The 17,776-nt window shown below is 42.1% G+C and overlaps 1 protein-coding gene across 1 annotated transcript; it reads right to left on the bottom strand.

The window, feature by feature from the left end:
* Window positions 1–725: 725 nt before the first annotated feature.
* NMUR2 (neuromedin U receptor 2) lies at window positions 726–7,782 on the bottom strand (the record flags this gene model as incomplete). The annotated part of the gene is made up of 4 exons (XM_079542171.1): window positions 726–985; window positions 1,803–1,928; window positions 2,639–2,723; window positions 7,066–7,782. 4 exons carry the CDS (start codon window positions 7,780–7,782, stop codon window positions 726–728), a joined length of 1,188 nt encoding a protein of 395 aa, XP_079398297.1.
* Window positions 7,783–17,776: the final 9,994 nt, after the last annotated feature.

Genomic DNA, 17,776 nt, shown 5'->3' with positions numbered 1-17,776 from the left:
AAATGAAGGACTTTCGGGTAAAACAAAGTAAGAGCTCACCGTAGCAGGGATATAACCCATTCCTCCTATGGGGGATAATGTCATCTAGATCCCCAGTGACCAGACTGGAATGAGCTTTGATGACACACACAGTATGCCATCTTTCAGAAGCTGATGTCCTTATTCACTGTGATGATGACTCTCTATGGAAGTCCCAGCCCCATGATGGCACGCAGAGGATGATTTTCTGTGCCTAGCCTGAGCCTGTCATGCTGGCTAAACCCACCGCTATGCCATGATTCACAAGAGAAGCATTTCTCTGAAACACAGCAAATGTGCTTTGAAATTTGAGACACAGCATTTTATAAAATTCTTTCTCACGTGTAAGAGCTGACCTTCAGGCTGGTGCACAAAAAGGCTCTTATGTAAGATTTGGATAAGCTGTGTCTCTCCTGTGCTGGTAGCATTGCAGAGTAAGTCCTTGCTGCAGAGTTTGCAGCCAGGAAGCAGAGATTTCCATCCCTCCAGTTATCTTGAGGGTAATAAAATATGTCCCTTCCGACCCAAACTATTCCATGGTTCTATGATTAATAACCTGCTAATGACAGCCTCCTCATTCATTCATTCAACAAAACAGTCTGCAAGCTCTTGCTGAAATCGAACTTCCAGGAGGCTGTCTTCCCTTTCTATTTCCCACAGTCATTTTCTTCAGCTTCCCTCCCTTGGATGCATCAGACCATGGCAAATCACAGTCCAGTGGAGAGCTGAGAACTGCTGACAGATGTCCTGTTGGTGCCAGGCACACTTGTGTCTTCCGCAGAGTCCACGAGATTGTGGTCTTCGACCATGAAGATGCTCTGCTGGGCAGCAGTCTTGCTGGCAGCATGCTTAGGGGCCCAGAGCTTGCAGCCAGGGGAGATGACGCTGAGGAACGCCATCCTGAAGCGCTGGGACAGCAGGTTGTAGATGATGGGATTCACAGCAGAACTCAGGTAGAAGAAAACGCCTACAGGGAAAGGAGATAGAGAGACCTCATTCATGGGTGGAATTAAGCAAGAGGAGAAAGGAAAGTGGCGGATATTATTAGCTAGAGCTCTCCATCTCCAGCTGTTCAAGAACCAGCTCTCTTGAGCTGTCCCAACCTGCCTGCAACACAGCCCTCATCCCCACAGTGGGATCTGCACAGCTGGTGCCCCATCACAGCTGCCATGAGATAACTTCCAGACAAGGGGAGCTAATTTCTCTCAGCACCCCCAGGATGATTGCATGAGATTGAATCTGTCTGAGCTGCATAATGGCCACATTCAGTGTTTTCCCATGGCATACTGAAAAGAAGCGTCCTCCTTGAAAAAGCTCTCATTCTGTGGTTTGTTGGGCCATAAATGTTTGGTTGTATCACTCAGCTCTGGGCAGGAGGTAAGTCTGCTGCCCTGCCATTCGGTAAGGTTTCCTGCAGGATGATGCCTGCTGCTGTGTATTCATTAGAAGCAGCTGAATGACAAAAACATTCATTTCTGAATGTTTCCAAGATGGAAAAACAGCTGGTAATGATGCATAATATCCTTTTTCTTTTTTTTTTTCTCTTATTTTTTGCAAATATTCAGACAACTGTACTGGACAACGTCCTGAATGCTGCAGAAACTTGCCAGACGTTTTTATTTATTTAAGGCACGAGTCTCATCACTGTCTACCAAATCCAAGAAGTTTTTCATGCATGCCTCATGTTACCTAACAATAAATGACTACACACTTCAAGTAAAACACAAATACTGTGTTCTGTTTTTTTTGCCAGCACCTATGGAAATGGAAGAAGAAAGCTTTACCTGACACCACATGAATTAAATTGAATATATTAGCCAGAGGCTCAGTCCATTCCACAACAAAGCTGAAGAAAAGGCGATCTATATGGAATGGAGCCCAGCAGACAGCAAAAACCATCACAAGAACAACTGCCATGGAGAAAGAGGAGAAGAAAAGTTAGTTGGTTATGCAAGGACATGGTTCAATTGCCAGTACAGAGCAAAGCTAGTTGAGAAAGTTGGATGAAAGATTCAGGATGAATGAGAATGTGTTCTCCATGCAGAACTTGGCCTCTGCTGACTCCAGTAAGGATTCTTGTAAACCTGTTCCAGGTGGGTACAGTGAATATCTGTTGGCACAGTTGTGGGCACAGAAAAATAAGCTGGTTTTGGAGTGCAAGCTCTTAGTCCTAGAAGGTGAGTTAAGCTGCCTAAGAGAATGATGGAGCATGAAATATTGAACCTGATCTACGTTTCCTGCATAAACGTCATCTCGGTAGCAAGGTGAACTCTGCTTAAACACAGCCCTTAATTATGAAGTATTCATAGTGCTTCAGGGCTGTTGGAACACCAGTGGTCCAGAGTGCTGTCCAGTGTATGAATTCACCTTTTCCTTGGGAAGCTCTAAGACTTTATTTTCACTCTGAGAAAGAAGAAAATTTGATTATGAGTCTTTTGATCATTAACCATAATGTGCCAGTCTCGAGTCTATTGCTTGGTAGCTTTCATTTCAGGACCTAGTCACTGAATATTTCACTAAAACTCCAAAAGGTTTTTATGTATAAGTTCCTCAGCTGTCTGAAGTAAACATGCACATATTTGCCTATGCTAAACAAAAGACAGAAGGACCCACTACTTACACAACATCTTGGTGACTGATTTTCTGGATGGCCTCTGAACATTCACGGACATTTCCTCTGCTTCCAAAGATCTGTCTCCTTTCAGCTGGCAAAGGGAGGGAGGCATAAGAGGGATTAGATAGGAGAAGACAGCCCCACAGTGCACACTGCTTTTGGTATCTTTTATAGCTGTAGTTTGACTTTAAGAAGGCAAAATTTGAGACAACCCAGGGCTCCTTGAAGGAAATTACACTGAAGTTTCAGTTTTAGTCTACGCTGAAGGTTGAAGCCTCGGGTTCCAAACAATGTGCAGATTTTGAATATCTGTACTAACAGCAAATTGGTATTGCGATTCCACATTCCTTTCTCAATGAGTCAATATTTGGTTCACAGTCTGTTCAATTTCAGCATTATTTTCTCTTCTAGCAAAATATTCTTTGTTTGTTTTCCTAAAAGAGTTCCCCACAATTAAACACAAAGCAATGATCCAAAAAAATGCCCAGAGAGGTCTTAGTGAAACACAGCTGTAATCACTGGAAAGAATTGTGTGCCATTCAAAGGAGTTTGTTTCATGCCCTGAGTGTTTGGACTAATTGATATTCCATCTATCTGATGAAAAAGATCCATAGATACTCTATAGCAAGCAGCCAGTGCACGCGATCAGCACAGATGCAAGCACCCACCGCTCAATTACAAGGATTTATACTTTTGCTTTGTTTTCTTTGGTTTTGTTTGGTTGTTGTTTTAATCAGTTTTCTGAAAAAATAGACACAAAGAACAATTTATCCCCCCCAAATGCTTCTCCCCCCACATGCTTATGGTGAAAGCACTGATGCTTTGGAGATGAAAAACAACAGCTAGATGATCAGGATGAAAACACGTTTTTGCTTTGATTATAAAAGGAATCATCTATGGAGACTGCATAATTGCACCCAGCTTCTTGCAGAGAGGGCTGCTGATTATACTACATCTTCAGAGCAGTGCTTTTTTAACAGAGAGACTGGAAACAGAACTTTAAATTACATGGGGAAGAGTATCAGGAATGAGGGAGAAGATAAAGATCAGTGTGAGCTTGAAAACACATCAGTTGTGCCATTTTCTTATCCAGCACAGTGATTTTGTTTCCAGGTGTTTGATTGACAGTATTTATCTGCTATTGTTGTAACCCCAGTCAAAGAGACCTTCTGCCAATACTTTATTTATTAGTAAAGCCAATAAAAGAGAAACACATGCAAATTGAATTATATTCAATTATAGTTTCCCACATTTTACGTTATTCCCTTTTGTCACTTTAAGAATAGCTGTTGCTTAAGAATAGGATCAGCTAATTTGTAACATATCTGGTGATAAATGTCTGTTCGGATTGATTAAAATCCCTAGCTTCCCTTCAGTGATTTTCTGCCTCAGCAGTAATTTATCCCAGGAATATTCCAAAGCCTGGTAGAATACAGTGCTCTGATGTTATAATGAAACAGAGGCACACATATCTTTATTTTTTCACCCTCCTCTTGTCATTTTGAATATGCTTTAAGGCTCCTCTTTAGCCTCCAGTGGTAATATATGGGGGTGTAACTGGTAAGGACAGCTCAGCAGTTGCAATTTAGTAGAACAATGAGTCATGAGAAAGGAAAAAGGAAATGAGTTCATGGCAAAGCCTGAGTTCATGCCAATGGTGTAACAGAAGTACTACCAAGGTGGTGGCTACTTTTACATCACTGTGGATATACGAGGCTATATAGAGTCGCCTGGAGATGGATGTTACCCAGTCAATGCAAGAGACTTAGAAGCGTCTGGAGCAAGAAGTTGAAAATTGGCTTTTAACTTTGACATCTTTATTAGCTACAACATTTCATTTTGGAAGTCAGCAGGCAGAGTGAAATTAGGGCCTCACCTATCCCTGGACAAAGATGATGAAGCCATTCAGCAGAAGCAGGACAACATTTTTCAGTAAGTTTCCTGCAAGTTACTGACACAAACAATGATCAAATGTTCACTCCAGATGATTAAAAATGTGGTGTTTAGAAGGTACATGCCTTCTACTAGGGCATGCAGTCCTGCCAACCCGAGTGATTTGTCGGTGCTGTTGGGACCCAGCTGCTGAAGTGCCATTGCTGCCCTGTGTGTTCTCAGCTCACCTCATTGCAAAGGGAAATGTGTTAGTGGGGACAGGGCTTGCATAACTCCATGTAAAGGGGGACAGAACTCTGGAGGTACAGTACTGAGCTCTGCACAAATAAGCCAAAGGTAGCCAACGTCAACAAGTGGTTTTGGTTTTAACAGCAGGGCGTTTGAGGGACAGAGCAGGTTTTGATCAAGAAAAGCTCCACAGTGGCAAGAAGAAGTTGCCTTGACTCAAATCAGTTAAAATGTGCCCATTGTGACAACAAGAGAAGTGTTGGACTCCGAGGAGAATTTTGCTTAGATGTGATCAGTCTAGTCACATCTTGTCATCTATTTCCCCTCTGTAGGTGTCTCAGATAGGTGGGTAATCAAGTCTCTGGACTCTCTGCACTCCTCATTGAATATAAAAAATCCTAACTACCTCAAGTGCTGGAACTATTTATTGACTCTTACGTTGTGGTATTAAACCAGAAAGTTGTCAAATTAAATCCAGGTTGATCATGAGGCAATGGTGATGAAGTAACCTGAAGTCTTTGCTGGCCATGAATTACCTCTTGAGAAAGACAAATATATACATATTTATTTTTACAGGTAATAAAGTTAATAATTAAGTAATTGACCATATGACAGGGTAACCTTTCACAACTGCCTAATGTGTCACACATGCTTCCTTCTGTTTTATCCTGAGGCACAAACTCTGGAGCCTTGACGAAGCTTGAAGGAGAAACTATATCAATAAGATGCCCCTTCCACAAAGTCAGCTAGAAGTGATGCCTCTGCCTGCTGAACTGGAGCTGTTTGCTAAATTGGAGTTGTTGTTCAACCTTTGGATCAACTCTGAACTTTTCCACTGCTCTCTGTGAGCAATGTATGGCACTCAGGAGATTCTGCAGTGTTGCTGAAGCTTCAAGGTTTTCATCAGCTGTGAGTAGAGAAAGAAAGTCTTCTATTGGAAATCACACACACACCATTCTCCTGTCATTTCTGTTGAACATAAAAATGAAACCTTTGCCCAGCACAACTTGGGATGCAATGCAGACAAATCAGGGATGTGTGTTGTTAAAATTTGGAAATAACAATTGGATATGCAGGAAAGCAAAGGCATTATACAATAAATATTGCAGCCCTTAGGAAAGACAGCTTGAACAAATCTGTCAATAAACAGATACCCCTGGATAGCAGCCCTTGTTTGGCACCCGGCTTCTCTTCTAGGGTGAGGATTAGGAACTGTGAAATGATGCAAAGATTTCACAGCAGCCACTGAAAAGTAGTTGCTTCAAAGATCTTCTGCATGTATAGATTTCTGGTAGATAATCCCTGTGGCTTTTCCTGGTTAGGGAAAAATTGCTTTTCTGTAGTGCCAGAGAGTAGTAAATACCAGCCACAACAATAGAATGGTGTACGAACTAGCACAGATAGGGTTAAATTTCTTGCATGTTATTTGGTAAGTTAATCTGTCTTTACAAGTATGTTGCATTCCTTTCTTTCTCTGTGATCAGACACAGCATTTTAAACTCTAAATTATATGCAGTGCAGTGAGATAGGATTCATATTTCTGAAATGTATGTAACATAAGAGAAGAAAAAAAACCACAGACTCTCTATGATTAGCAACACTGGGCTACACAGGTTAATAATGCTGTGATGCTGGCTATTTTCTCCTTCTATTTAAATAATGACAATTGGCAAAACTAGTCTCACTTTCTGAAAAGATCCCAAATGTGAGCTCTAAGGTAGCCTTAATCAGTGGCTAAGCTGTGCTATAGTTATCCAAAGAGAAGACTGCTGAAATTGCTGGCTGCAGCAGCAAGTAGCATTTCAGTTTGTGACAGCTTTGTGAGTTTTAACAACTGAATATTAACATCCTCTCCAGGGAAGGAAAAAAATAAAGTGGTGTAATGGAAATTCCACAGTCACAAGAAGAGGGAAAACAAGTCATACATGGGATTCTATCACCAGCCCACTCCTTTTCATTCTTTTCACATTTTCTTTCTGTTTTATTTCTTTCTAGTCCCTGTCACAGAGGTGTAAATCTCTGAGAGGCTGGAATCATCAATCTACACAATGGCATGTTTAAATAACATTCAAATGTGAGAAGAAATATGTTCATTTTTAAAAAAAGGTTGGAGTATATTATTCCAAAGCATAGCTGTATTCTTTTGAGAATAGGATTACAGCAAAGAAGGGGTGTTTCCAGGGGTTTCAAATGGATACATATTTATATATACACACTTCTGGCGAGACAGATGGGCAAGAAAATGTTGAAATCACAGACACAAACACACAAGAATGGGTTACAGAAACACTGAGCACTTGAGCAGGACTTACTCTTAGCCCCATCAGATAATACAGCACACTTATGACCCCCATAGGCAGCACATAGAAGAGGAAGGAAGTAATCTGGACAATCCAGTTGTAGATCCACATGGGCACGACCACAGTGCAGGTGGCAGAGCCAGGGACCAGGGTGCCGTTGGGGAAATACTGCAGCATGATACCATGGGTGCCTGTGTTGGGGAGGGCAAAGAGGATGGAGAGGACCCAGAGCACCACGATGGTCCTCAGGGCACGCTTGCGAGTGCTTTCCAGCTTGGCACGGAAGGGATGGAGGATGGCGAAGTATCTCTCCACGCTGACTGTGGTGACGCTGAGGATGGAGGCAAAGCACACCGTCTCAAAGAGAGCTGTCTTGAAATAGCAGCCGATGGGACCGAATAAGAAAGGGTAGTTGCTCCACATCTCGTAGACTTCCAGAGGCATCCCAAAAAGTAGCACGAGCAGGTCTGACACGGCGAGGCTGAAGAGGTAGTAGTTGGTTGGGGTCTTCATGTTCCGGTGAGTAAGGATCACCAGGCAAACTAAGAAGTTACCAATCACCCCAACAACGAAGATCACAGAGTACACCAGAGCCATAGGCAAGAACAGATGGCTGCGTTTGGGCCCACATAGGAAGGCTAAATAATCCTCAGTGCTGTTTAAGTACCTCCTGAAATGTTCCTGCAGAGCAAGGTGATTAAACCAGGAGGAATTGCCGATCCAGGCCATCACTGGACTTGCTGAAATGTCCCACAGCTGATATCCAGCCTTCTTTAAGTCCCTCTGTGCTCGTTCACTCACTTTTTGCAGGGAGAGGAGAGAGGAGTTGTCTTGCCAGACCTTGATGCACAAAACCACAGAGAGATGAGTGTTTGCCTGGCTTCGGTTGAGGGTTTGCTGTTGTAACAGCTGTTCCCCTGTGAGGAGTCCCTAAGCCAGAAAGCCCCTCCTTTCACACATATTCATTGGCTCACTAAGTGCATTAGATTATAGAGTAAGAAAAGAGGTTTTGGCTACTTGTATTACCTCCTGTAGCAGATACATTTACTGAATGAAAGATGTGGGATTCAGAGAGGCGGGGATGTGAAATATAGGATGAGAAGCTTGCTGTGAGACGCTTGTATTTGTCATGTGGTGGGAAACCAGGCACAAAAAAAAAACTGTGTTCATACTACATTCTGCTATCCACGAGCACAAAAAGAAAATCTGGCATGATTTTATCTTTCATATCTCTGCTGATTTTTATTCTCTGTTTTCTGCAGCAGTAAATGCTTGGAAACAGAGTGTGATTGGCAGAAAGTCATCCTGTCTTTGTAGTCATTCCTATGGAATGACATCTATACGACAATCTATACAGTTTCAGCCTCTTTTTAAGGACTATATATTTTTTTCTCCTGAAATCTGACACAGGGTTTTAAAGGCTCTTCTCACAATACAATATTTCACAGCTTTTATAAGGGAGCATTGTGTCAAAGTGCACATGGAATTTGCACTGAGGGTTGCAAAAAGGGCTGATAGGAGATTAGAGAATTATGGAATTTGATCTCATTTGGGGATCAGATCAGGGATCTTTCTGAAGGTCATGTTACTCCAAAGATGTATTTAATGCCTCTAGAATGAAAGTTACTTGGATGCTCGTAAATTGCTTCTTCTTGAATGAAAACTATTCTGTAAATGTATTTTCTGATCTACAAGGACGATGACTGTGTCACAATAGAGTATTTAACTCCTGATCAATTCTTGATCCTTTGTTGAGACGGTGGCCTCAAGTTGAACTAGGGGACGTTCAGTTTGGATATTAGGAACAATTTTTTCTCTGAAAGAGCAGTGATGCAGTGTCACAGCTGCCCAGGGAAGTGGGGGGATCACCATCCCTGGGGATGTTCCAGAACTGTGGAGATGTGGCACCAAGGGACATGGTCAGTGGGCATGGTGGGGGTGGCCTGGGTTTGGATTTGGGGATCTTTGGGGTCTTTTCCATCCATAATGATTCTGTGATTCTGTGATAGAAGGCATCACAGTTAAGTGTCTTATCACTTTCAAACAGTTTTTTCTAATTTATACTTCTTCCTGCTTTAACTTCTAGATTAGTAGTAGTCCAGAAACTTTGGAAATTAAAGAAAAATGTTGCAAAAAGCACAGTTGTCCTCAAAAAATAGCAGCAGGAGGTAAGGAACAAAGGTCCAGTCCCACTGCAGCATCTGACGTGTGGAGCTCAAAGGATTTTTTTTGCCTTACGACTGAGCATTCATTTAAATTGTTAGCGGCATCTAGCATACCACAAGAGCTATGCTAAAGGACAGAAACACTTTTCCTGTGATACCTTTCAGACCTGCTGAAATTGTCTCTCACATAAACTATCTCCATTAAAAAGAATCTGCTGATTGATCCTAGCGTTGCACGGAGGCATTTTTGCTCAGCACACCACTGGGTTTGCTTGGCTTGGGGAGCTGCAAGTGTGCTCCTTTGACCTGCTTCTGCCTTCCTCAGGGATTCAGCTGGAAAAGGTTCCTTTGCTTTTTAACAATGTCAAAATAATGTGAATTAGATCTTGAACTACTGTTGGCACTAAAAAGGGAAATCATTGCTAGAGTGCTGGGTTGAGGCTGAGATTGACTATGTCAGAGTTCTGTGGGAGGGAAACATTGCAGGACTGGACACCTTCTGCACCTCTACTTACATTTCAGGGTTTTTCTCATCCCCAGTCTCTCACTGATATCTCATTTATTTCTATTTCTCCTTTTTTTTTTTCTTCCCTGTAAGTTCCATAGCATCATAACTGAGGTGAGTAAACACTTCTAAAATAGCCACCAAATTGGTCTGTGTTTTGATCCACATACATTAAGCACTCTACGAAAACTGAGAAAGAAACTTGAGATCTGTTCAGCTTGAACTCAATCTTACAGATAAGGGAACAAAATTGATTTGAGTTATTACTAAAATGCCAACAAGGCAGCCAGGCTGATCTTGAGAGGAAAATTATGGGCTGTAGAAACACAGGAGGGCACTTGAAGAAGTGAATGTGCCACCTGCACCTACTCCCACTTTTCTCTCTCCTGGATACTTTCTGACCCCACCAGGGACATGATGCTGAGTGGCTGTAAGTGTAGGAGCGCAGGAGGAAACCAGGATTACTTGTCTATCAGGCCACTCCTGGAACTGTGTCACTATGACCTCAATTAAATGGCAGATGGAGAGGGCAAGAAGGGCCAGGAGAGTGAAAAATACATTGCAGTTCATTTCTTGAAGCTTTATTCAGTGCTCTTTCTCGTATCTAGCCCAACAAGGATAGGATGATGTATCTAGAAACTAAAGATTAGCTCTTGCTCTGCATGATTAGAAATATTTTATTTTTACAGTTGAGATGGAAAATAAATACAGATTTTTCCTTTTGAAATTAACATTAAAGCATCTGGGATTTTTCAGTTGAACGCACACTTCATTGTTTGCTGTTCTGCGCTAAAGGAGGATGCTGTGCTGTGAGCTGGCTGTAGAAGTGTGCAGTTTCAAATAAAAATGTGTCAGTTCATGTAATGTAATATTTACATGACTGTGATGTGTGTTACGTAATGTACATGAATGCAGTAATAATGCTATTAATATTTAATTATTTATTAATTATTCCCCTGTTATTAATTCTATTATAATACTATTTGGCAGGATAAAAGCCAGACAAGTTTTCTTGGCACAGTTATGTCCCAACCCTATTCCGAGTGTGCCAATGACTCCTCAGGCATTGACTACACCCTCACTGCTTGTGGCATTTCTCTTGCCGCTTTTATGTTATGGAGTCTTTTCCTTAGCTAATGTAATAGCACCATGGCACACTGCTGTGTTCCATTAATGGCAGCAAATTGCACTTTTAAGAACTGTAAATACAAATGCTTCCATGTTTCCCAAAGCCTGTGCAAGGGCACCAATTACCGGCTGTATATTAGGTTAGTAAATGATGAGCAATTTTTTATTTCAGGGAAAATTGGACATATTCATAAAAAAAGAGACAGAGAATGGTCGAGGTAATCAAGAGTATAACAAATGCAGAAATCCTTCATGGGTCATGCTACAGAGGGATATATTTTGAAGAAATATGGACCATTTTAATGGTCTAATTTGAAGTTACTCGTCTCAGAATATAGAAATCTACTCATGCTAAACAAGCACTTTTAGATATTTACATCTCTGTGGTTAGGCAGAGGCTCCCCATCCATCTTCATACAATGTGGTTGTGGAACTGGGAAGTAATGGCACTGTGCTAATGCTGTTCTGTGTGACCCTAATTAATTCTGTTGATTAGATGACATGCAGTACTACACCAGCACATCTGCTTGGCATCCTGGACCCAAGCTGACCTCTTTGGACAGCCTTGGGACATGGCTCAGGGTCTGCACACAGAGCCACTGAGCAATGTGAACTGCAGGTTGAAAATAAGAACTTGTACCAAGAACCTCAGGCCCATACAAGAAGAAGGAGATGCAAATTAGAGAGCACAGAGCTGGTAAGCAGAAATATTCAGCCTCACTACATTGTATGTGTTAACACAATTGCCCCACTCCCCTTCTAAATCACATACAGTTTATAACTCATTGGTTTGACTTTTTTTATTATTTTCTCCTTTGAATGTTCACTGCAGTAGCTACAACGTGAGTTGTTGTTTTCCTAAGTATTCAGTATAACACTCAACATGCCACCAAATGCATAGATATATTGGGTATGTTTTCTCTCCCTCCAGGCTGGAGGAGTGAGCTGCACTATAATAACAATTGCATCTGCAGCAGTCTTTCTATGCCTTATTGTAAGCTATTTCAGAATTATCTAGGCTCTTGACAGACAGCTTCTCCATGGCTGTGCGTGATATCTGAAGTCCCTAGGATATCAATCAACACAAATAAGAAGAGGATTTCATGCCTACAGTGGAAAATATCAAGGAGCACCTCTCTGCCTGGAGCACCTGGCAATCTGCAGACACTGTAGACTCAGGCCACTTCAGGAGTAGAACCCATTTTATGTAATTTTAGAGGTTAAAGACAGCAAATGAGCCGATGCTGGTTCTTCAATTCTTTACTTTAGTCAGTAATGAGGAGAACATGCAGAAAGTGATCTGTCCTAAACCACAGAACAAGGTACGTAAGAGGTATGGAAAAGCTTCTTGTTGTTTTCTTGCTGTCTGCAGAGGGAAGGTGGATAACAAGGTTTAATAGAAAGCTGTTAAAAGCCAAGATGGAGTTAGACCTGAATGTGCAGGCTCATCCATCTTCCCAGCAGAACCAGCCTTAGGAGGGAGCTGTGTTCAGGCTTTTTCTTGAAGGAGGTGTTGGATCAGCTACAAACAGGACCAGAGAGGCAGCAAGGGCAGCCCAGTGCTCCCAGTCACCCCCTGGTCCTCTCTTGTCTGACAGAGGGGATGTGTTTGCTGAGAGGACTTCCAGCGATGGATTGCTTTGTTAGTGATGAAAATTAATGGGAATTCTGTCCTTTACAGAAGGCATTTTTACCTGTTGTTTGTATGTGTGTGTATTCTTGCTTTGAATACGCAGTGGGTGGCAGGTATGGATGTGGTGCAGGCTTGACGGGCAGGTGAACAGCAACAAGAGCTGAAAAAGTACACTGATGCAGAAAATCCTGTCATACTGAGTGCATCCGTCACGATGAAGCGATATGGATTTATATGGGGGAAGACGAAAGGATTGTCACAGCAGAAAATGTATTGAAACTCCAAGAATGACTCAGATTGCTTGAGTCAGGGGGGATCTGGTATTGCAGGACTTTGACTTACGCAGGAGAAATCAGATTATTCAGTCTGTGGCTTTTTGCATCTAATCACAGTATTGATACTCCATTGCAGTTCGTTCCTCCTTTGATTTATATGTTCCTCTGGAGAGCTCGACTCACTTAATTGCCTGACCCGCAAGACACTTAACTAGTTTCTTTTTTTTCCCTGATCTGACTCATGAATTTTATTTTTCAGCTCGTATCCATTTCACTTTTTCTTCACCTTGGGACTGGGCAAGAACTTTTCTCTACTGGACTGCAAAACACCTACGTCATAGAGTCTATATAGCCTTGGTGTATATCACACAGATACACAGCGTGCTCTTAAGGTTAGAGGCAGTGGCCTCAAGTTGCACCAGGGGAGGTTCAGGTCGAGTATTAGGAAAAAGAGTGGTGATGCTGTGGCACTGCTGCCCAGGGAGGCGGGGGGGTCACCATCCCTGGAGGTGTTTGAGCGCCGTGGAGATGTGGCACTGAGGGTCGTGGTTATGGGCATGGTGGGATGGGCTGGGATTGGACCTGGGGACCTTGGGTGTCTTTTCCAACCTTAATGATTCTATGACAGAAGAGTCTTGTCACACTGAAAGAAACAAAGTGCAGTGATGCATTGTATAACTGAAGATGGTAAAAAGTATGGCATTTCTTGTAGGAGAACTGAATCTATCAATGAATATGGTCAGTGGGACACATGGAACTTATATAACACTTATCATATATAAAGGAAACCATAAATAAATATTAAGAGAATCCCTTAGCTGAACTTCCCTTTGTTTTAGGTTTTGTGCAGAGGTGCACTTGCTAGAAGAATTATGAATTTTGTGCTAAAAGTTTTGCTCCTATTGGAAAACTATGTACACCTTCCATTTCCTTCCTGAAATGCAGTGGTGTGTTATTTTATACTCTAACAAGCAAGGAGCTCAGAGCTTCTTATGTGATAATAATGCAACTTACATTAACTGGGAATGAAACCGCATTTTTCCTTGTCTGTTTTTAGACAGGACATGTTTAAGCTATCTGTGCATGTAAAATTTTCTTGGCTCCAGAAAAATTATGATTCTGCTCATTCGGGTAATTAGGATACTATTCTGCTCGTTAGGGTAGCTGTCAAAAACACTTGTTGAGAGTTTATGTTCCCTTCCTCAGCAGCTGTTTGGATCCCTTTGCAACGCAGGTTAAGGTTATTGTGATCCCCTGCCTTTGTGTCACATTGAGAATCAATATTATTTGACTTGGAATTAATGAAACCATTTCTATGAAGAAGGATGTGCATAATTTGGAACATTAATGTGCTGGCAGATGATGTTCTCTTCCTGCTCATTTCTCCATTATACTATCCCCAGGAGCCAAATCTTGGCTCAGCTAAATGCAGCGAGGGATGGCTCTGTTCTTCTGAATGTCTCCTGTTACAAGGTTAGAGACAGAGAGAAAGCTCTAGACACAACAGTGATGAAAAAGATACATGCCAGAGGGATGTTTTACCATAGTTTTCAAATAATCTAACAGGCCTTAGACACATGCAGCAAACTGAGTCAACCTATCAAGAAGCGTGTTTCAAATTGCTGTGTACCTCTCAGAAATGTTCTCGTGCTTTGCAGCCCGCTCAGAAGTGAGAGGCAGACCTCCAAAATAAGGTAAAGTAAGACATCAGTGCCCTCTGGAGCCGAGGAGCAAGAGAGGAGGAGTGTGATGTGATGAGATCAGCTCTTGTGTGCAGTGCTGGCTGGCTGGAGCCCCTCAGTGCCATGGTGGTTTTGGATTCAGCAGTTTTTTTAAGATCAATTCTCTACCAGAACTCAGCACACTCCATGAGCTGGGAGCCTCGTTTCTAATGCTGAAGCAGAAGATGAGGCTGCACAAATTCATTTTATCCAGTTACCCAGTAGGGTAACGTCCACTCTGATAGATGCTTTCCCTGCACAAGACAGTTCCATTATTGGTGTTCGTTTGTGAATGCTGATGCACAACTGGATCTGAGCTGACCCAGAATTCTATTGATTTGCTCTGATTACAGTAAGTGCTAAACACGTCTTTTCATTGATGAAAATCTGAACTTGTTCTACAATCCTTTAATAAAACAGATTTCTGCTGCAGACAGAAATGACTCAAGTATGAGTCAACTTATTATTCTTCCAACACAGCAAGCTGTATTTAAATGGACAATGTTATTAAATCTGAAATGGCATCAGAAATTAAGCAAGGAAAACAGAACTAGGAAACCTGATGTTTTATTTTTCAGTTTTGTTTAAAGATCAATGGCTCACATTGCTTGAAAGAAAAATGTTGACCAGCAAAGGATGAAGAAGGGAGGTAAAATGGACGAGGATAAGACCTAACAACCTCGAAACAATAGCTTTTCAGGAAACTAAACAATATGCTGGGGAATAGAAGTGGAAAAAAATTAATGAAAAACGATGAGGCAGTGGCACAGGTTGCCCAGAGAAGTGGTGGTGCCCCATCCCTGCAGTCACCCGAGATCAGGCTGGAGGGGCTCTGAGCACTGATGGAGCTGTGGGTGTCCCTCTTCAGTGCAAGGGAGTTGGACCAGATGGCATCTAAAGATCCCTTCCAAGTCAAATGGTTTCTATGAATTTAGGACAGGGAAAAGAACAGAATATAAAAAATGAAAAACATGTAGGTGTAAAAATGGGAGACAAAAAGAAAGGAAACAACAAAGAATTTGGAGAGAAATAGGAACAAAGCATCATAGGTTAATGCAGCTTGGAATGAACCTCTGGAGGGCTGTAATCCAACCTTCTGCTCAGAGCAGTGTCTGCTGTGGACTCAGACCACAAACTGGACCACAGGCTGACCTCCTCATAGGCACTACTGCTACGAAGTACCCCAAAGACTTTTCTTCACCAGGCAGAGCCAGACCTGTTCTTCCAGCATCTCTTTATAGGGCAAGTGCTCCAGCCCCAAACATCTTGGTGACCTCTGCTAACCTTGCTCCAGTTTACCATTGTCTTTCCTGCACTGGAGGATCCAGAATTGGATGTAGCATTCTAGATAAGTGCTAACAAGTTCTTCTGCTTAGGTTGCCGCTGCTCAGATTGCTTCCTACCAACACCCCCAAGTCTGTTTCAGCAGAGTTGCTTCCCAGAGCTTAACTTTATTATGCACTGGTCTGTCTTTCCCTGCATTCCCCTGAGTGGAAGCTGTTACTGCTAATATTTGAGAAATGTTTTTTTTTCCATTGCTATTTCCAAGATAACACCGTGGATAAGCCCCAATTAGTCCTGCATTGTTATTCATTATTCTCTCTTCTGCCGTTTCAAATGATTCAATCATCCCAGAAGAGAAAGGAAATGGTCTCCACAGATTCCACAGCACAGATTTATGCGGTGTCTGGGAGCCCAGGTCTCTCTAGTACTGTACTGGAAATGCTAAGTCCCAGCTTGAACCAGTGATTGAGCACCTGGTGAGAAGGCAGGGCCAACCCAAGAGAGCTCAGGTGTATGCAGTGTTCCTGAGTGACTGGAAGGGATGGAGCTAGGATCCACCCCTTCCCAGATTTCATTTAAGGCTTGGCAGTGGAGGTGAGGGGGTCTGGCTGGAGCTTCCTGTGTACCTAAGGCCTTCCAAAGGTAAGTAGCTTTCTATCATATTATAGCACTGCAGGTACTCAAGAGACTTTGAGTCTTGAAGGCTGTTCGATTTAGTTCCTAGCCTTATATTACTGGCAACAGAAGAGAAACACAACTTTTCCCAGCACTGAGGATGCCCTACTTAAATTAACCTTGCAGTTTCTCTGGAGGATATAATGCACAATGAATTGGTCCTGGTTAGTCTGTTAGCACTAATAAATGGTGTATAGAGATCAATCTGGACTTTTGCTCAAGGTATGAGTAAGTCCTAGGGTTAGAAGTGAAGGTTTCCAGGCTCTAAGCCTGGAATTAATTGCCTTGCTTTGTCTCCTAGGTCAGTAAGTCTCCTAGGTTTCTGGGATGTATTCTACTTCCCAGAAGATCCAGCCCTTCATGTCATCCAAAGGATCTATGTGTTCTTTCTTTTGTTTGACAGTCACATCTTTTGAAATACATGGTCTTAGTAACATCCTTTTGAAACGAAGTCTCAAAGCTGACAAGCAGTGATTTATCACGAAACTGAAAGAGGACATACAGGTAATATTTGGTGCATCTCTCATTTTTGCTAATAGTTTTATTGGGTCTGTAGAATAGTGAAGGCAATCGGTCAGTCTGACAGCACTGTATGTGCCTCTAAGCAAAGGGAAAACCAGAGAATATGCTCGAATTTTTGAAGGTACAATGTTTAAATAGTACTGAACAGTCAGAGAGTAAAGAAGAACCACACTTAGTGGTTAGATGGAAAAAAGGCTCAAACCAGAACACTGGGCAGTGATTGGCACATCTGTGGTTCCTTTTGAGAAACATTTATTCACTGATATTCCTATGATGAGTTGAGAGGTCATGTGCCTAACAGCTATTTTTCAGATGAAGCATACAGGCCTTGATTTTTGTCTTCAATATGGGAGAATCAAGGCCCATGCATTTTGCTAGTGAGCCTTTCAAAAGGACTCTACAGTGCAGTATAGGTGGCTCTTAGCAATGCTAAAAAGATTGTACTTAGAGGGGAAAAAGCTCATCTTCCAAAGCACAGCTACCCCTGCATCACTATCAAATTTCCCATAAGATTTTTCAAGTGCTTTATAGATACAAGTGGCCCAGACCTTCAGAACAAGACTGCCCACCTTTCCCAAAGAGATACAGGAAAAGTGCAAAGTTCTACAGAAACAAAAGTGATTTAAACTTTTTTTTTAGCATTACTCTCTGTAATGGTGTACCAGCCAGAGCTAACCCATGGGAGGAAGATCATTAGATTCTTTTTTTTCTGACACTTCCCCAAATAAGTGTTACCCTTGTTTCCATCCTTCTGGGAAAAGTTACGTAGATTCTGCTTTGAGATCCATCATGTCTTTGTCTGACGACAATTGCAA

The sequence above is a fragment of the Tetrao urogallus genome (assembly GCF_951394365.1).
Source record: "Tetrao urogallus genome assembly, chromosome: 14".
In the NCBI taxonomy this organism is placed as follows: Eukaryota; Metazoa; Chordata; class Aves; order Galliformes; family Phasianidae; genus Tetrao; species Tetrao urogallus.
This window is presented reverse-complemented; position numbering and strand designations above follow the sequence as displayed.